The 20,233-nt window shown below is 46.9% G+C and overlaps 1 protein-coding gene across 5 annotated transcripts in view; it reads left to right on the top strand.

The window, feature by feature from the left end:
* LOC109905387 (histone-lysine N-methyltransferase 2A) overlaps positions 1-20,233 on the top strand; it is a 54,043-nt gene that overhangs the window by 13,181 nt on the left and 20,629 nt on the right. For 2 of the 5 annotated variants that reach the window (XM_020502734.2, XM_020502733.2), the window contains exons 3-17: positions 822-4,189; positions 5,010-5,187; positions 5,430-5,664; positions 5,824-5,888; positions 5,973-6,536; positions 6,744-6,823; positions 8,741-8,983; positions 9,766-9,912; positions 10,578-10,676; positions 10,908-11,028; positions 12,207-12,320; positions 12,664-12,848; positions 14,656-14,829; positions 15,179-15,289; positions 16,954-17,027. In XM_020502734.2, coding sequence (XP_020358323.2) covers positions 822-4,189; positions 5,010-5,187; positions 5,430-5,664; positions 5,824-5,888; positions 5,973-6,536; positions 6,744-6,823; positions 8,741-8,983; positions 9,766-9,912; positions 10,578-10,676; positions 10,908-11,028; positions 12,207-12,320; positions 12,664-12,848; positions 14,656-14,829; positions 15,179-15,289; positions 16,954-17,027 — 5,758 coding nt within the window. The remainder of the gene's footprint in view (positions 1-821; positions 4,190-5,009; positions 5,188-5,429; positions 5,665-5,823; positions 5,889-5,972; positions 6,537-6,743; positions 6,824-8,740; positions 8,984-9,765; positions 9,913-10,577; positions 10,677-10,907; positions 11,029-12,206; positions 12,321-12,663; positions 12,849-14,655; positions 14,830-15,178; positions 15,290-16,953; positions 17,028-20,233) is intronic. The other 3 variants (XM_031790443.1, XM_031790441.1, XM_031790442.1) reach the window with 3 other exon arrangements.

Here is a 20,233-nt window from a genome sequence, read left to right as displayed (position 1 = left end):
GCACATGGTGATCTTTGGCTTGTGTGTGGCTGCTCGGCCATGGAAAACCATTTCATGAAGCTTTCGACGAACAGTTCTTGTGCTGATGCTGCTCCCAGAAACAGTTTGCGACTTGGTAGTGAGTGTTGCAACCGAAGACAGTTGATTTTTGCACGCTTCAGCACTTGGCAGTCCCATTATGTGAGCATATGTGGCCTACCATTTCGTGGCTGAGCCATTGTTGCCGAATCCACTCATTTGAAGCGGTGTCCACATACTTTTGTGTGTGTATATACAGTGCATTCGGAAAGTATAAAGGCCCCTTTTACTTTTTCAACATTTTCTTACGTTACAGCCTTATTCTAAAATGTATATATTTTTTAAATCCTTGGGAATTTACACAATACCCCATAATGATGACGCAAAACAGGGTTTTAGACATTTTTGCACATTTTATTTAAAAAATTAACTGAAATACCACATTTACACATGCATTCAGACCCTTTACTCTGTACTTTGAAGCTCCTTTTGGCAGCGATTACAGCCTCGAGTCTTCTTGGGTATGACACTACAAGTTTGGCACACCTGTATTTTGGGAGTTTCTCCCATTCTTCTCTGCAGATCCTCTCAAGCTCTGTCAGGTTGAATAGAGAAAGTCGCTGAGCAGAACCTCCTTTTAATGCCAAAGATATTGGAATGAGATGTTTGACAAGTAGGTGTCCACATACTTTTAGTCGTGTGTGTGTGTGTGTGTGTGTGTGTGTATATATCTATCTCTCTCAAAAGTAGTAGATGTCGCCCCACTTATTTGAAACCCATTATTTTTGTTTGTTTTGTACCAGTTACTCCCACGCAGGAGAAGAAGCCCAGAGGCCGACCCCCGCGGGCCCTGACTGCACAGAAAGGGCCCGCAGGCGCCGGCCCTTCCCCCTCGCCTTCCTCGGGGAAACCCGAGGGCCAGGAGTGGCCTGTGGAGAAGGCCAAGCGGCTTCCCGGGAGGCCACCTGGCTCTGGAGAGAAGAGGAGAGGCCGTCCTCCGGCCTCTGGCACCCAGAGAAGTTTGCAGGCCGGCAGCCATACAGACAATGACAGCAGGCAGGTGGGGCAGGAGCACAGCTCCACAACTACACACCGCAAGGACCGGGACGAGGAGAGGAAAGCCACAAAGAGAACACCCCTGGGCTCCGTGCAGCAGCACGACACAGAGGCCAAGCCTCCCAAAGCGAGCCGTGAATCCAAGGTGACCAAACTGAAGCGGCTGCGGGAGGTCAAACTCAGCCCACTCAAGGCCATCGCCAGGAAGTGTGTGCCGGTGCCCGGTGTGCCCCGGCGCAGACGAGGACGGCCTCCATCTGCCGAGCGCCTCAAAGCCGAGGCTGCTGCTGCCCAGGCCTCTTGTTCAGAGGAAACCAAACAAACGTCCTTCAGCGTCCGCCGGGACAGAGATACGGACCCCCACACTCCTCAACAGCAGTCTAAGCTCAGGGCGTCCCACTTTGCTGAGGAGGACGACAGCCCCGATGTCCACAGCTCCTCAAGCCCGCTCCCCTCATCCTCTCCCTCCAAGCTGGGCAGGCCACTGAACCTGAGAACCAGCCCTCGCCACATCAAGCCCGTGCGCATCGTTCCCCCCTCCAAACGCACTGACGCCGCAATCGCCAAGCAGCTGCTGCAGCGTGCCAAGAAAGGTGCGCAGAAAAAAAAACTGTTAGATAAGGAGGTGGTTGCCATAGGAGGCCAAGGGGCAGCAGCCATGGAGGCAGGCATCCGGAGGAGGAGGAGAACGCAGCTGAAGAACATCAGGCAGTTCATCATGCCCGTGGTGAGCACTGTCTCGCTGCGCATCATTAAAACCCCAAAGCGCTTCATCGAGGACGAAGGCAGCTTCGGCGCCTCTCACCCCCACATGAAGATGGCACGGTTAGATGCTGTTCCGCCCCCCGTCGCTGCCCCCCATCCCTCTTCGGCGGCCTCCCCCATGCGGGCGTCTACAGCTGCAGTCACCGCTGCTAAAGCTGTGACCGCAGCTCCGGTCGACACCATCCCTCCCCCGCCTCCCACTGTCACACCCAGCAGGGCCACGGCCGTGGCGGCCAGCCTGCTCAACAACAGCTGCAACAACAGCACCAGCAATGGGCGCTTCAGCAGCAGTGTCGCCTCGTGTGGCTCCAGCGCGGTGTCCCTGCACTCCTCCCAGCTCTCGTCGGGTGAGTCGTCCCGATCCAGCAGCCCCAGTCTGGACGACTCGTCGTGCGACTCCCAGGCTTCGGAGGGCACTCAGGCCCTGTCCGAGCCTGATGATGAGCATGACGACGAGCGAGACCACTCCACATCCTCCCAGGGAGAGAGGGAGGGGGACATGCTGCACTCCTCCAGGCATCCGTCAGAGCCCGAGCCGGAGCAGCGTGTTCTGATTGAGCGGGGCCGGAGGGGCCGCAGAGGGCAGGGTGTGGGCAGGGGCAGCCTTGGGGCGAGGGGAAGAGGCAGCCTGGTCACCGGAGGGAAGAAGGCTATCATCAGCCCGGCCACGGGAGTTTTGATGTCCAACTCTCAACAGGCCGCCTCTGCCGCCTCTTCGTCCCCCCCGCCCCCCCTTCTCCTTAGCTCCCCGCAGCAGGCCCAGTCAGGCTCCAACACAGCGGAGCATCACCCCCACTCCCCTTGGATCCTGCCCCACCCGTTTCTCCAGGGCCAGTCATTGGTGCTCTCCAGCCTGCAGGACAAGCGCAGGTCCATCCTGAGAGAGCCCACCTTCCGCTGGACATCTCGGTCTCGCACCGATCAGCAGTACTTCTCCTCCGCTAAGTATGCCAAGGAGGGCCTTATCCGCAAGCCTATCTTCGACAACTTCCGCCCTCCACCTCTCACGGCTCAAGACGTGGGTCTAATGCCCCATGGCGCTGGTACCGGGGCGGTTGCTTCAGCGGGTTACCCGGCGCCGGGCGGTGGGTCCGGGGCAGGCACCCGCCTGTTCTCTCCACTACATCACCACCACCACCAGCAGCACCCCTCGTCCCGCTTCGAGTCGCCACTCCAGAAGCGCAGCCCCCTGCTGCGCGCCCCGCGCTTCACTCCCAGCGAGGCGCACTCGCGCATCTTTGAGTCGGTCACCCTGCAGTCGTCATCGGGGAGCAGCCCGGGATCGCTGTCTCCCCTCCAGTCCTCCCCCAAGTCGGGCCGGTCGGTGAGACGCAAGAAGAGGACGACCCCAGGACCCCTGCGAGGTCAACCCCGGTCCCCCTCACACTCCATGACTACAAGGAGCAGCCAGCCAGGGGCCCCGCCCGGAAAAGGTCCCTCTGAACCGTCTGTGCTGACAGGCTCCATCTCCACTGGTGCCAGCAGCACCAGTACTTCCTCCAGCTCTCTGCCCACTAGTGCCTTAACGCCTGCTGCTTTCAGCACCTTCTCACCGGGCCCCCTGGGCCACTCCACACACGGACCTTCCTCCTCCGACGGACATAGAGCAGCCGGGAGCCTTGGTGGTGGCGGTGCGGGTAGCAACTCCGCTTCTTGCTCCTCTTCCCAACTCTTCTCTCTCTTCACTTCCAGCCCCCAGGAGACGGGCCGCGGTGCTGGGAAAGGGGGGAGAGAGAGGAGCGCCTCGGCTTCCCGGGACTCTGCTCCTGTCAAGGAGAAGGAAAGGGAGGCTGAGAAAAGCAGAGAGCGTGAGAAAGAGAACAAAAGGGAGGGCAGAAAAGATTGGGAGAGGAGAGGCAAGGCGTCCACTCCAGACGCCTCTCCCAATAGGACACCCAGCCTGTTTGCCGGGGAGGGGCGGGAAGGGGAGGAGTCTCTGACCTCCCTCGCTCCTAAAAAGACACCTGGGAGGAAGAAGTCTGTTCCCGTGGACTCTGGTACAGAGGCATCACCTGTAGAAAGGGCTGCAGTCCACTCCTCTATCCCCCTTATCTTGACCAAGGGCCGCGCCTCCAAAAAGACCCGGCCTTCGGAGAGGGGGCCAGAGGCTGAACTTGGGGAGAAGGAGAAAACAACATGTGTCCCTGCCCAGCAGGCAGGCCTTCCCATGGGGCAGACCGGCTGCAAGAAGCCCCCGGCGGTCCCATCCTTGGGCTCCATGCTGGCGCACGCCGAGAAGCAGCCTGTGGCTGACAAGCGGGTGGCAGGCCTGCTGAAGAAGGCCAAAGCGCAGTTGTTCAAAATCGAGAAGAGCAAGTCGCTGAAATCCCCAGACCATCCTAAAGTTCAGGTTAGTTCCCCTCTTCCTCCCCCGCAGCCTCTTCTCCGCTTCTCCGTATTTCTGTTGGTTTACTTGAACACGGAAAGGGTTTTGATATGTTTTATTGCTGTCTCCTCACAACCACAATGAAATCATTTGACATGATTCTGAGAATGTTTGCAGCCATCAATAGCACTGTGAGTGTTTTGAACACTGACTGAAACTTGATAGCAGGAATGTCCCTGAAAGGGGTTTATTCAAGGGGAATTCTGCCAAACCACGTTGTACATTATGCATTATGCAGACAGACGTGCACAAATATGTTCTCCTTTAGAAAAACCACCCCCGAAAGATGTGTATGTATTTAAGAGGACTGTCGTCAACTGGTAAGAGAGCATTGAGAATGATGGTTTACAGATTAGGGCTGTCACGATACCAGTATGGTGATACTTGATTTTCCACCAAAACAAAAAGAACTTGAAGCAGACTGACCTCTGCTTCAAGACTTTGCTGTATGTAAATGATTGTATGGTAGTCTATAGCTTGGAAAATAAACAAAATGTGACTGCGATAACAGGCTATGTGTCTGCAACATAACTATTTTCCTCAAATGGAACTCTGCTTCATGCTTTGCTTCCTTTCCACGAATCTGCATAGCTTCTCAATACTGGTATTGGGACAGCCCTATTACAGAGTAGCCCCTTTCAGAGACTGATTTAGAGTTAACATAGATTTTTAATAAAAATGTTAAAAAATCATAATTTAAACACAGACCCAGAATTCGGCCACTTTCTCGAGCCAGTGAAGTGAGTTTTAACTGTGCAGATTTGTTTTGGCTTTACTCCACCAGAGTCATGAGAGCGACTCTTCGGAGACGTCGGTGCGAGGGCCGCGCATCAAGCACGTGTGTCGGCGCGCCGCTGTGGCCCTGGGCCGCAACCGGGCCGTGTTCCCCGACGACATGCCCACTCTCAGTGCCTTGCCGTGGGAGGAGAGGGAGAAGATCCTGTCTTCCATGGGGAATGATGGTGAGATCCGTGTTAAACGGGCACGCCCCCTTTTGAATATTTGTAATGAAGTATGAACTGCTCGCATAATCAAATGCTCCTCCGACAAATCAATGAAGTCGTGGCGTTTGATGATAAGGGCCGTATCTCATTCTGTTTCATATGTTCCTGGCCTGGCACCCCATTACAAGAGTGATTACCTGTTTCCACTTGGGACCTTTTTTTGATCCGTCACCATATTATGCTGTGAATGCTCCCCCCAGACAAATCTTCAGTGGCGGGCTCGGAGGAGGCGGAGCCCCAGTCCCCTCCCATCAAGCCGGTGATGAGGCACACCAAGATCATCCAGGAGGGAGGGGCGGCGCCCAGGAAAGGGCGGCGGTCGCGGCGCTGCAGGCAGTGTCCCGGCTGCCAGGTCCCCGACGACTGCGGAGTCTGCACCAACTGCCTGGACAAGCCCAAGTTCGGGGGCCGCAATATCAAGAAGCAGTGTTGCAAGTGAGTATGAGAAATTGAGAATCCTGTTATGTTGACTTGAGTTGAGCGATTATCCCAGTCTCACTCATTTCACGCCACAATGTTTGACTGATGTGACTGACTGTAATGTGACTGTAATGTGACAATGTGACTGACTGTAATGCTTGTATGTTGTCGCAGGGTCCGAAAGTGTCAGAACTTGCAGTGGATGCCTTCCAAGATTTTTCTCAAGAAGCAAGTGAAAGGTCTGTGTCTGCATAAAGCCACATTGTCTTTGTCATTCACAGTTCTCAGTGTAATTGATGGGATTGTATCATTTTTATTTTTAGGCAAAAAATACAAGAAGAAGAACAAACTGTCTGAAAAAAAGGAGGCTTTACACCCCGTCAAGGGCCCAACAAGCACTGAGCCCAGTCTCAAACAGGTCCCGCCCCCTTTGAAGGAGGAGCCCCCTCGCAAAAAGAGTGTAACCCCTCCCCCGAAGCCAGGTGAGGAGAAGCAAAAACAGTCACCGCCGCAGTTGCAGTCCCCCCCAGACGACAACCCTACTCCCCCAAACGACCAGACCCCCAGCTGCACCACCGCCCCTGGGCAAGACCAGAAACATCCTGCACCGGCACCCACGGGTGCTGCTAGTAGGAAGGAACGTAAGCCCCAGCAGCCCACCCCTCCCTCCTCCCCTTCCTCCTTCTCTTCCTCATCGTCCTCCTCACTCCAGAGCTCCCCCTCCCCACCAACACCCCAGCCCCAGCAGCCACCACAGCAGCATCCGAGGCCACAGCCCACCCAGGGGACTGCAAAAAAGGAGGGCGCAGGGGCTTCCAAGTCTCCGCCCACAGAAACCAAGAGGAAGCCCCAGCAGCAGAGCTTAGCCGCGCCCATCACAGACACTGGTAGGAGGAGCCATAGCATGAAATCTCCAATTGTAATGGTTATGATGACCCCTTTCTGAAATGGCTAGAATATAGCTGTTTTCCCTTGCACGTTAGTATATCCAACTGTTAACGCTATTAAATAATATAATTAAGTTTCTCTCTTGATGCGGTCTAAAGCACTGATTTGCTCTAAATGTCTTTGCTCTTTGCTCTGTGTCTCCTCAGCACCCGAAGGGAAACAAATGAAGAAACAGACTCCTCGCTCTGTCCCACCACCACCTAAACCCACCAAACCAAAAGAGAAGGTATGTTCTGCACTAGGGCTGTTGCGGTGACTGTCTTACCGCCACACCGGCAGTCATGAGTCATGACTCTTATGCACTCAGGACTTGCGTTGGTAGTACCTAACTCGCTAACAACCATCAGGTCGCTAATGGCCTGATACTCAGGGCTCTATTGTCCATCTAACCACTCTGACATCAATGCAAATGCAATCAAAAATCACAAACACTTATCATCAAAACAGTATCATGCTTTTAAAACTCATCTCACTGGGGATGATTCATTTGAAGGATGAAGTTCAACAGCCGATTGAAACTGAGTGAAAAAACACACACACACACACACACACACACACACACACACACACACACACACACAGTACCGGTCAAAAGTTTGGACACAACTACTCATTCTTCTTTATTTTTACTATTTTCTACATTGTAGAAGAATAATATTGAAGATTTCAAAACTATGAAATCGCACATATGGAATCATGTAGGAACCAAAAAAAGAGTTAAATATATTTTGGATTTGTTTAACTTTTTTTGGGGGGGGTTACTAGCTGTAGAATGCTGTGGTAGCCGTGCTGGTTAAGTGTGCCTTGAATTCTAAATAAATCGCTGACAGTGTCATCAGCAAAGCCCCCCCCACACCATCATACCACCACCTCCATGCTTCACGGTGGGAACCACACATGCGGAGATCATTCGTTCCCCTACTCTGCATCTCACAAAGACACAGCGGTTGGAAGCAAAAATCTCAAATTTGGACTCCAGACCAAAGGACATATTCCACCGGTCTAATGTCCGTTGCTCGTGTTTCTTGGCCCAAGCAAGTCTATTCTTATTGGTGTCCTTTAGTAGTGGTTTCTTTGCAGCAATTCGACCATGAAGGCCTGCTTCACATAGCCTCCTCTGAACCGTTAATGTTGATGTCTGTTACTTGAACTCTGTGAAGCATTTATTTGGGCCGCAATTTCTGAGTCTGGTAACTTTACTTTTTTGGTTACTACATGATTCCATATGTGTTATTTCATAGTTTTTGATGTCTTCACTATTATTCTACAATGTAGAAAATAGTCAAAATAAAGAAACCCTTGAATGAGTAGGTGTTCTAAAACTTTTGACCAGGTAGGTAGGTAGGTAGGTATGAGAACCGGCAGAAAAGCGGCCTCCATTTGCTATTCGAGTGCATACGAATGACGTGATCACTTGACGAGAGAACAGCGCCTGCGACCTATCCTTCACAACTAAAGGTGCCAGATAACTCTAAATCTAGCATATAGGACCTGGTTTTTAAGTGATCACTTTTACGCTCAACATAGCCACTTCATATGCACACTTACCCTGGAATGGGAAAAATGTCTTATTTATTCAGTTATATTCTTCTTACTATGCGATTAATGGCACGGGACTTATAAGCATATCTTGTCTTCTAAATGAACAAGCCTACATCCTATGGTATGGTGTGTAGCCAGAAAACATACAGTAGGCCAACTCATCTTCTGAAATGCGTTTTCTTCATATCATAATGGTTCTTTAGACCTGCCTAAAAAAGAAATATGGATTTATTGTCATGGTGTACATTTTTAAAATACATTTATTAGACTTTCTTCAATGTTGATGTTCCAAAGATGTGCATCAGCTGCTTGTATGTGGCGTGGAAGCCTGGAAATGTTAGATGTGTTTCTGTTTGTTAACGGTCAGTTACCGTGAGACCGTCAGTCTTTTGCATGACAAGAACTGGCTGACCAAATTCCATGACCGCCACAGCCCTATTCTGCAGTTCCCTTTATGACATGACGTTTTTTGTAAGGCGTTGCCAAAGGCAAATAAATGTCCATCTTTGGATGGGCAATTAAGTGATATACAATTATATTCCGTAAGTCCCATGCATGCCACTTGGCCTTCATCCCTGACCCCTCTCCTCTACCTCCCCAGCAGCAGAAGCCGTTGGCCAACAAACCTGAGAGCAGTACTTTAAACTTGCTGAGCACTCCCTCGACTGGGGGCACCGCCAAGCAGAAAGTGCCCTGCGACGGAGTGCACAGAATCAGAGTGGATTTTAAGAAGGACCATGACGTGGAAAACGTGTGGGCCACGGGCGGCCTCGGCCTCCTCACCTCCGTGCCAATCACCCCGCGGGTCGTCTGCTTCCTCTGTGCCAGCAGTGGCAACGTCGAGGTGAGTCACGGGCGCCACTTGCAAAGCTCTCTCTCGCTCTCTCTACCAAGGTGAGGACCGGCTGGCCTCACTCTCAAAATGAGGGAAAAGGAGAGCTTCTTTGTATTTCAAAAGAACAATTTAATAAAGTGAGCTACTCCTCTAACATAACATGGTGGTACACCCCCTGGACAGGCTGCTAGTCTATCACAGGGTTGTACCGGACAGCACCAGCGGGCACACTATGACATATCAAAGGCTACGAATGGGTTTGGAAGGTATTCAGATTTACATACATATTCTGTACAGTATACGGTATTACCAAAACAATTTAGGTAGGAGGGGATTCTTGGTCCAGGAGGGGATTGATTGTCTCTGCTGTAACCAAGAAGCTTGATCTTGCCATCTAACCACTTGGCTAGCAATTTGGCAATCCAAATGCATAGCTGGAGCCCTGAGCTGGATAGAATCTATTTGGCACATCTTAGTTAACTATAGTTAGTTATAAGCAGTGGTGTAGAACGCCCCGGTGAGGGTATTGATAATCATACCGTCGGAATATCTAAATACCCTAGTATAGTATACAGCAACAAACACTCAGATGGCACACATGCCACATGGTTTAGACCCATAGTGGTAGTCTTCAGGCAGTTCAAAGTGTCTGAATAATTCCTCTCTCACACACAGCCTTTTTATATCCACACATCCCACTTTAGTCCCCATTTTTATTCATTTGGAACCGACTGAAAACTCCCCACTGACTGTGTGCTGCACCAACACGCCTCCCTCTCCTTCTCCTCCAGTTTGTCTTCTGCCAGGTGTGCTGCGAGCCCTTCCATCTCTTCTGCTTGGGGGAGACTGAGCGCCCTCTGGAGGAGCAGTGGGAGAACTGGTGTTGCCGCCGCTGCCGCTTCTGCCACACCTGTGGCCTCCAGCACCAGAAGACTAAAGTAAGGCTCTCCCTTTCGAATGATTTGAGTGAGTAACAAAGGCTATTTAGCGGTTTGAGATTGTGTATTTGTTTGTGGTCATTTCTTCTCCTGCTTGTGGAAAGAAACGCATGAATGTTAATTCACGAAGCTAAAGCGAAACAACATTCTTTTGAAATCTCATAATGACACGCCCTCATCTTCCTGAGTTATTAGATTGGGATGGGGATTTTCCAATATCCCACGGGGACTTTTCAGAAAATATTCATTACAGAACCAGTTACTTAATCATGCTGTTTACTCCTCTTTGTCATTCTAATCAGGGTTTTGAGCCAGACAAATAATGTATGTGTCCCAAATTGTTCCCTTTTTAGTGCACTACTTTTGACCAGACCAGGTCAAAACGGAGTGCTTTAAATGTTGAATAAGATGTCATTTGGGACACGTACCATAACAATATCATGATGAAGGCCTTTCGGTATGCACTATTGGGAGGAAAACTTCCCATCCCTTGTCTAGCCTTGCTATATCATTATCCCTGTAATGTCTGGCTCTATTCAATGTCTTCCACAAAGAGGTAGAGAGAGATTTAAATTTCAAGCTTCAATGTTTGTCTAATTACAAAGTGAGGCAAGATTGGCAGTTAGGTTGCTAACTTGCTTCTCTCCACCTCTTCTTCCCCAAAGCAGCAACTTCTGGAGTGTGAGACGTGCCGAAACAGCTATCACCCCGAGTGCCTGGGACCCAACCATCCCACCAGACCCACCAAGAAGAAACGAGTCTGGGTATGCATCACGCCTTTCTTCTCCTGCTCCCTCATCCAAGCAGTAAAATTTGTTTTTTTGTTAGTGTATATCTGGCCAGCAGACCCACAAGGTTAGGGCTATGCATATAGATTGACATTGGTGAAGTTTAGGGTAAGGTTTAGACTGGTTAACTGCCTGCCTTTTTGTTTAACCATTAATTGTCATTGAATGAGTTTGTCATGAATTCTCCCTCTGTGTCCTCGTGTCCAGATCTGCACCAAGTGTGTTCGCTGTAAGAGTTGCGGGGCCACAAAACCCGGGAAGGCCTGGGATGCCCAGTGGTCACATGACTTCTCCCTATGTCATGACTGTGCCAAACTTTTCGCTAAAGGTGAGTCACAAGCTGGACCATAAATAATAATTTTGTATTGGTTACACTGGTGCTCCCAACTTAAAGTTAGGAGCACCACATGGAACCCAGAACCTTTTTTTACACAATTGATAGAGCCTGTATTGGGCTGCTTTTGAGATACTTTTGAAGCACTTTTTTTCCTTTTTTTTCCTAGAAATGAATATGTAACACTAAATACATATTTTGTTTATTATAAAAGCTTAAACGTTGATACGAATACCTGTCATTGAAAGTAGTCTTTTGTGGAATATTAGGTTTCTACATTGTGTAAAATAACTCTTCCTATTGTGACGCATCACGTTGAAAATGGTACACTGTCTCTTTAAAACGTCAGGTTTGTGATGACAACATGCAAGAGATCTGTCAATCATTGTCGTCCTGAAGAAGCTATCCCTTTTCCTTTCTGTGCCCCCCCCCCCCCCGCCCAAACCAGGTTGTTATCCAGTCAATGAGGTAACATGACTGAGCAAAGTGTAAACAAATGGTTAACCACGTCCACCCGTGACTACTTTTAGAACTGCCCAAGACATAGTTTATGAATGTGTAATGCGGTCTCGGCGAGCTGCGACAGGAACGTAAAAATGTTGCACCATTTAATATGGGTCAGCTCTTGACCTGGTTGGGCTTAGAGGCAAGCCGTTTTCGCTGTAGTAGTAGTGGTGCAACCAGGACGCTATCGAATGTGCACTCGCTAGTTTCTCTAGGGCACTTGGAAACAACGATACATCGAAGCCCTGTCATTACAACAACTATTTTTCTGGGAGATGAGTCACACAGTACTCCCCAAATAAAACTCATGGTCACACAGCAAAATATTTAGTCACAAATGCGACCAAATTGAGACCTCTGGTCTCAAGTAATGTAGAAGGATGTAGCTCTACAGTACTCGGGCTATTGCCTCACTGTCTACATCTGTAATTGACCAAGGAAAATGTCAAAAGCATTCATTAGGAGGCACACCGATATATAAAATGTTTTGCTACAGAAAACAATGTTTTTAGTCAGCAAAGTCCAGGTAATCCCTTCTGGTTTCAGTCAGTTTTGTCCCTAAAGAACACGACCCTGGCATCTGTCTCCTCAGTACTATGAGAAGGGTTGAGTAGGGTTTGGGGAGAGAGATGATTTTTTTCTATGCCCCAACGACTTGTGTTTTCCAGGTAACTTCTGCCCCCTTTGCGATAAGTGCTATGACGACGACGACTACGACAGCAAGATGATGCAGTGTGGGAGGTGCGACCACTGGGTCCACTCCAAGTGTGAGAACCTCACAGGTTAGCGGGCACTCTTGTTTCACAACTCGACTCACTGGAAACAATTGCCATCTTTCAGTCTGTCTGTTTTTCATCACCTCTCCTGTTATGTGATACAGATTTGAACTCGGCACTGTTCTCTCATTTGGCTGCTATATGTTCACTACTTAGGGGTATTATATTTAAATGTGTTGATATCAATTTCAATTTCTGTTGATATACCCAAAAACACCTGTAAAATGCCTTTCTGCAGTCATATACTCGGCATGGATCTGTTGTCAACACTTTTTGATACTGAGAATTGACTGATAAATGAGTGTAAATAGTCAACCTCCCTCTCTGCTCCCTTGTCTCCCACGACCAGACGAGATGTACGAGCTGCTTTCCAATCTGCCAGAGAGTGTGGCCTACACCTGCACCAGCTGTACGAAGCGCCAGCCGGCCGAGTGGAGGACGGCCCTGGAGAAGGAGCTGCAGGGCCTGGTGCGCCGGGTCCTCACCGCGCTGCTCAACTCCCGCACCTCCACGCACCTGCTCCGCTACAGACAGGTGAGGAGAGAAGGGGATGTCGGGTTGCATGTTTAGGGCCAGGAGTTTTTCCTGACCGTGTAACTTCGCCAGGGAAAGACTTAAAGCTCTGGTTATGGGATGTAACCTGGCCAAGTTTTTCCTGCTCATGTGACAGGGGTCAGGAAAAACTCTGGGGACTGGAATGTCGGCTATAACTAGAGCCTAGAGTTTGTCCTGGTTTGGTCGCATGACCAGGGAAAAACACCTGGCCCAACAGATTAAACAGTGGCATAAAGTATGTCAACCCTTTGGAATTATTCTGCATAAATTGATCATAACATTTCAGTCACCACAATAGACAAATAGTCTGCTTAAACTATTAACACAAACAATTCTAAGTTTTCTTAGAATCTTTATAAGTCTTTATTGAACACACCGTGTAAACATTCACAGTGCAGGGTGGGAAAAGTACGTGAACTCTTGGATTTAATAACTGGTTGACCCTCCTTTGGCAGCAATAACCTCAAACGTTTTCTGTAGTTGCAGATCAGACCTGCACAACAGTCAGGAGGTATTTTTGACCATTCCTCTTTACAAAACTGCTTCAGTTCAGAAATATTCTTGGGATGTCTGGTGTGAACCTCTTGAGGTCATGCCACAGCATCTCAATCGGGTTGAGGTCAGGACTCTGACTGGGCCATTCCAGAAGTCGTATTTTATTCTGTTTTTGATTTACTTCTGTGTTTTGGGTCGTTGTCCTGTTGCATCACCCAACTTCTGTTGAGCTTCAATTGGAGGACAGATAGCCTTACATTCTCCTGCAAAATGTCTTGATAAACTTGGGAATTCATTTTTTGTCTGATGGCAAGCTGAGGCAGCAAAGCAGTCCTAAACCATGATGCACCCTCCACCATAGTTTACAGTTGGGATGAGGTTTTGATGTTGGTGTGCTGTGCTGTGCCTTTTTCTCCACACATAGTGTGTTTTCCTTCCTTCCAAACAACTCAACTTTAGTTTCATCTGTCCACAGAATATTTTGCCAGATGCTCTTTTGCGAACTTCAGACGTGCAGTGGCTTCTACCGTGGTGTCCTCCCATGAACACCTTTCTTGTATAGTGTTTTACATAACATAGATTCGTCAACAGAGATGTTAGCATGTTCCACAGATTTCTGTAAATCTTTAGCTGACACTCTAGGATTCTTGTTAATCTCATTGAGCATTCTGCGCTGTACTCTTGCAGTAATCAGGACGGCCACTCCTAGGGAGAGTAGCAACCGTGCTGAACTTTCTCCATTTATAGACAATTTGTTTTACTGTGGACTGATAAACAGCAAGGCTTTTAGATTTTGTAACCCTTTCCAGCTTTATGCAAGTCAACAATTCTTAATCTTAGAGGTCTTCTGAGATCTCTTTTGTTTGGCATGGTTCACATCAAGCAATGCTTCTTATTAATTAGCAAACTCAAATGTTTTCTTCGTTTTTTTTATATGGCAGGGCAGCCATATCTCGGCTCAATGATTGGACATTAGCCTAGGGGTTCACATACTTTCCCCAACCTACACTGTGAATGTTTTAAATGATGTAGAATCAATATAAAATGTTTGTTTTTAATTTAAGCAGACTATTGTTGTGACTTAGATGACGATCAGATCAAATTTGATGACTCAATTTATGCAGAAATCCAGATCATTCTAAAGGGTTCACATACTTGTTTCTTGCCACTGTACATATTTTCTTTCTATGTCTGACATGTTAGGAGAGCAAATGGATAAATAGATCAGATGTATTTTGTCATTTGACTGTCTCCCCCACCCCGCTATATCCCCATCTCTCGCTCTCTTTAGGCTGTGATGAAGCCGCCTGAGTTGAACCCTGAGACGGAGGAGAGCTTACCCACACGTCGCTCCCCCGAGGGACCCGACCCCCCGGTCCTGACCGAGGTCAAGCCCCCCAACGACTCCCCCCTCGACCTGGAGTCGGTGGAGAAGAAGTTAGCCACTGGGCGCTACAAGTCTGTGGTGGGTCTAAAATCGCATCCCACTCATGTGATCTCACAACCTGGCACTTTGAAAACACAATCAATCAACTGCCCCGCAAAAGTGGTTTGAATATTTGCAGACTCTGTTGTCTCAGTCCATTTCAATCCTTTCATCCCATCCGCATCCACCCAGCATTGTGTGAGAACAGGAGCTATGTTTGTATGAGTGCAGAGCCACATTATCCACAGACACCTGAGTAGTGGCATGAATGCTCTTCCCTCGGGGAGCTCTCTTCGCTCAGTTCAAACGCAGTTCACTGTCAGAGAGGGGGATGAGATGGAGGGCAGTGTGTCACTCACTCAGTGCGGTGTTTTCTCCTTTCTTTCAGCTTGAGTTCAGTGACGACGTAGTGAAGATCATCCAGATGGCCATCAACTCAGACGGCGGGCAGCCAGAGAACAGGAAAGCCAATAGCATGGTCAAGTCCTTCTTTATCCGGGTGAGGAGAGCCAACAGGAATTGGCCTACAGAGAGCTTGCTCAGCCTCCGCTTCAGTAGTATGCTGAGGAAATATATATAAATGCAACATGCAACAATTTAAGATTTTACCGAGTTAATTTTTATATTTTTATTTAACCTTTATTTAACTCCCAAGGATATAATTAAATTGAAATAAATTCATCAAGCCCTAATCTATACATTTCACATAACTGGGAATACAGATATGCATCTGTTGGTCAGAGATACCTTTTTTTATTTTTAAGGTAGGGGCTTGGATCAGAAAACCAGTCAGTATATGGTGTGACCACCATTTGCCTCATGCAGTGCGACACATCTCCTTCACATAGAGTTGATCAGGCTGTTGATTGTGGCACGACAATGGGCCATAGGATATCGCCACGGTATCTCTGTGCATTCAAATTGCCATCGATAAAATGCAATTGTGTTCGTTGTCCGTAGCTTTTGCCTGCCCGTACCATAACCGCACCGCCACCATGGTGCACTCCTGTTCACAACGCTGACATCAGCAAACCGCTCGACCACATGACGCCATACACCTGCTCTGCGGTTGTGAGGCCGGTCGGACGTACTGCCAAATTTTCGAAACAAAGTTTGAGTCAGTAGGGAAACATTCCATTCCATTCTCTGGCAGTCGGCATGCCGATTGCGCACTCCCTCAACTTGAGACATCTGTGGCGTTGTGGCACAATTGCACATTTTAGAATGGCCTTTTATTGTCCCAAGCACAAGGTGCACCTGTGTAACGATAATGGCTCTTTAATCATTTTCTTGATATGCCACACCTGTCAGGTAGATGGATTATCTTTGAAAATGAGATGCTCATTAACAGGTATATAAACAAATTTGTGCACAATTTGAGAGAATTAAGCTTTTTGTGCATATGGAATATTTATGGGATCTTTTATTTCAGCTCATGAAATATGGGACCTACATGTTGCATTTATATTTTTGTTCAGTATACTAGTATTCACCCTGATTTCAAAAGTAGTGCACTATGTAGGGCGTAAGGTGTCATTTGGGATGAAGCTATAGCTGTTTGCTTTTGTTTCTATTTGAGTCATTTTGGGTTATGTTAAGACAGTGGTGCTAAGCTCTTGACACAGTTTAAGTTTATATTCTTAAACTATTTAAAAAATGCCCAGGTCTGAGACTGTACCTTTTTTTTTTTAAGGGCCCAATGTATGTTTTTATCTCCATATTAAATAATTTCTGTTTAACAATTTAAGTTCCTTAACTGTTTTTCAATTAAAATGGTTAAATAAAAAATATATATAAAAGAATAGCCTCTCTAAGCAAAGGGCAATTTCTCAAGCAAGAATTTGGCTAGGAATGTCAGTGGTCTGAGTGGGGAAGGGAAAACTAAAAATGAGCTGTTATTGGCAGAGAGGTTTAGAATGCTTATTGGTCTATGAACTAATTTACCGCATGGCGACGTCACCATCGAAGGCCAAAACTCCATCCCACCAAGACAGGCTGACATTTCAGCTGGTCTTTTCAACCTGCTCTTACACTAAAAGGGCATTTTCATAATTTTCACAGTATTACTACAACCTCATAGTGGAGAAATGTATAGAAAACATGCAACTCAGGTTTTTGACTGCAGTGGGCCTTTAACGTCTATTTTCCCCGTCTCTGTTGCAGCAAATGGAGCGCGTATTCCCTTGGTTCAAAGTCAAGGAGTCCAGATTCTGGGAAACGCACAAATTCTCCACCAAGTGAGTGTTTATAACAGCAACATATCAATGAGATTACACAAGAGTCTAATAGATCAGTACACATGCTGCCTGTCGCATTAATGATTCATATTGAAATGACACTGAATTATTGTTCCAGTAGATTATGACTCAAGATACAGCTTATATCCTAAGTGAACTTAACTTTTCAATGTACTGTCTGATACTCCCATGCGTTGTAGGCCCCTACGTAACTGTGTAAACACCGACTGACCCGCTCGAGGAGCCAAGTCCATCTGAATGTTTAGCTCTCTTGCCATAGATCATGAATTGTGCATGGTCCCACTTCCATTGTGTGAAGGGGGCCAGCCCGTGTCCTCTTTGTCATAATGAGCTTTGAACACTCCTCTGTGGTCGCCCTGCGGTTTCAGCAGCACCGATTTTTAGTCCTGCCTTCCAACCCCATTTTTGTTGAACTTAAATATTTAAAGTGCGTGTAGCAGCTATTTCTCAATGCCAGAAACGCATATAGTAACTTGGAACACCCCAAGAAAACATTCCCAAATCAAAAACTCATCTTGATTTTTTTTTAGAATACTTTTAATATTGTTCTATAAGTTTGGTTAGAGTTTTTTTCCAAATCGGCTATAACTACGGAAACAACCTGACAAAGCCTCGCGGTCAGCATTGCACAGTGAGGAATTAAAAAGCCATGCTCACCCTTCATATACTCAGGGGTAAAAACAATTTAAGAAAGAAGTTGTGGCATAGTAGTATGGAGCTAGCTAGCAATTGCATAGGAAGTGTTGCTGCACCCTACCACACAAAGCTCGGCCAGCTTGAATAAACAAGTGCCAGTGTGCCTCTATAGCAACGCAAATTAAACACTTTGGAAAAAGTGCGATACATTTGTAAGAATGAGGCGGACAAATTGGCCATCTACTCGTCAATCTGCGGGGCACAACGATGGAAGGGGGGCTTCAGCGAAGCATTGCTTTTCAAAGTGGATGCTGTCCGGACCAACAACGTGGCTTATAAAGTATTAAAAACAGCCAGCAGAGCGCGCATTATTCAAGGCTTCACCGTGTAAGTGAAAGAGCTAGCTTATTACAACCAACTAATTCCAGCAAGTGGAAGGGGGAGAAAGTAAGGAACTTGTCTGTCAGCCCTGCATTAAAGACCAAAATTGGCTAAAGAAAATGGTGATAAATAAAGTATACTAGTTTAATTTAAGGACCCAAAAATTGACAGCTGCGCCATACAGGTTGCAAAAGAGTTGAAGAGATTTCCGATGTACCGATTCCATGGCATATGGTTTAGGAACTGATACACAAAACAATGCTGGATTCAAAACTTCATTTTTCAATTTGAATTATTATACAAAATTCTTGCAGGAATGATATATGGGGTATAGCCATCCCAGATCAGAATATGTAGGTCCTTTTGTTTTGGTACTGTCTGTATGCAGCTTCTTTTTGGTCGCAGGTCCAGGAAGAAGAATTGCAATGTTTACCTGGAACTAACTAACTGCAAATAGCCCTGTTGGCTAATTTCTTTAAAGTCAGTCAATTGACGGATAACACTCTTATCAAAGATGTTTCTTGAATTCACAAAATGTCAAATCTATAAGAATAGAAAGTTTCAGAACTTTTGAAACGGCACAGTTGAAAAAAGGATGGGACGAAAAACCAACACAGCATAACTATTGTAAACTGTACTGCATCTGTAAAATGTATATAATATGTAGAAGCCTTAGTAGTTGTCCATTAGTTTACTCCAATCAGGGGAGGGATCAAATCTAATCAAATGGTATTTCACATGTGCCGAATACAACAGGCGTAGACCTTAGAATGAAATGCTTACATACCTTAACCAACAATGCCGGTTTAAGAAAAATTTTATTTTTTACTTTAAGACTTGAGTAAAATAACAGTAGTGAGGCTATATACCGGGGGTACCTGTACAGAGTCGATGTGCGGCGGCTCACGTTAGTCGAGGTAATATGTAGAGGTCGACCGATTTACCGGAATCGACTATTTTAATTAGGGCCGATTTCAAGTTTTCTATGCAATCAGAAATCGGTGTTTTTGGACACTGATTTGCCCCCAATTTATTTGCACATTTTATTTAATCTTTATTTAACTCGGCAAGTCAGTTAAGAACACGTTCTTATTTTCAATGACGGCTTGGAACGGTGGGTTAACTGCCTCGTTCAGGGGCAGAACGACAGATTTTCATCTTGTCAGCTCGAGGGATCCATACTTGCAACCTTACAGTTAACTAGTCCAACGCTCTAACCATCTGCCTCTCATTGCACACTACGAGGAGACTGCCTGTTATGCGAATGCAGTAACCCAAGTTAAGTTGCTAGCTAGCATTAAACTTATCTTATAAAAAATCGATCAATCATAATCACTAGTTAACTACACATGGTTGATGATATTACTAGTTTATCTAGCGTGTCCTGGGTTGCATCTAATCGATGCGGTGCGTATCGTTGCTCCAATGTGTACCTAACCATGAACATCAATGTCTTCCTTAAAATCAATACACCGAAGTATATATTTTTAAACCTGCAAATTTAGCTAAAATAAATCCAGGTTAGCAGGCAATATTAACCAGGTGAAATTGTATCACTTCTCTTGCGTTCATTGCACGCAGAGTCTATGCAACAGTTTGGGCTGCCTGGCTCATTGCAAACTAATTTGCCAGAATTTTACGTAATTATAACATTACACAACATTCAATGTCACAGGAATATTTAGACTAATGGATGCCACCCCTTAGATAAAATACGGAACGGTTCCGTATTTCACTGAAAGAATAAACGTCTTGTTTTCGAGATGATAGTTTCCGGATTTGACCATATGAATGACCTACGGCTCGTATTTCTGTGTTACTATGTTATAACTAAGTCTATGATTTTATAGAGCAGTCTGACTGAGCGGTGGTAGGCAGCAGCAGGCTCGTAAGCATTAATTCAACCAGCACTTTCGTGCGTTTTGCCAGCAGCTCTTCGTTGTGCGTCAAACATTGAGCTGTTTATGACTTCAAGCCTATCAACACCCGAGATTAGGCTGGTGTAACCAATGTGAAATGGCAAGCTAGTTAGCGGGGTGCGGGCTAATAGCGTTTCAAACGTCAATCGCTCTGAGGCTTGGAGTACTTATTCCCCTTGTTCTGCATGGGTAACGCTGCTTCGAGGGTGGCTGTTGTCGTTGTGTTCCTGGTTCGAGCCCAGGGAGGAG

This window comes from Oncorhynchus kisutch, linkage group LG15 (genome assembly GCF_002021735.2).
Source record: "Oncorhynchus kisutch isolate 150728-3 linkage group LG15, Okis_V2, whole genome shotgun sequence".
Classification (NCBI taxonomy): domain Eukaryota; kingdom Metazoa; phylum Chordata; class Actinopteri; order Salmoniformes; family Salmonidae; genus Oncorhynchus; species Oncorhynchus kisutch.
Note: the sequence above shows the minus strand (reverse complement) of the source record. Positions and strands in the feature narration are given on the sequence as shown.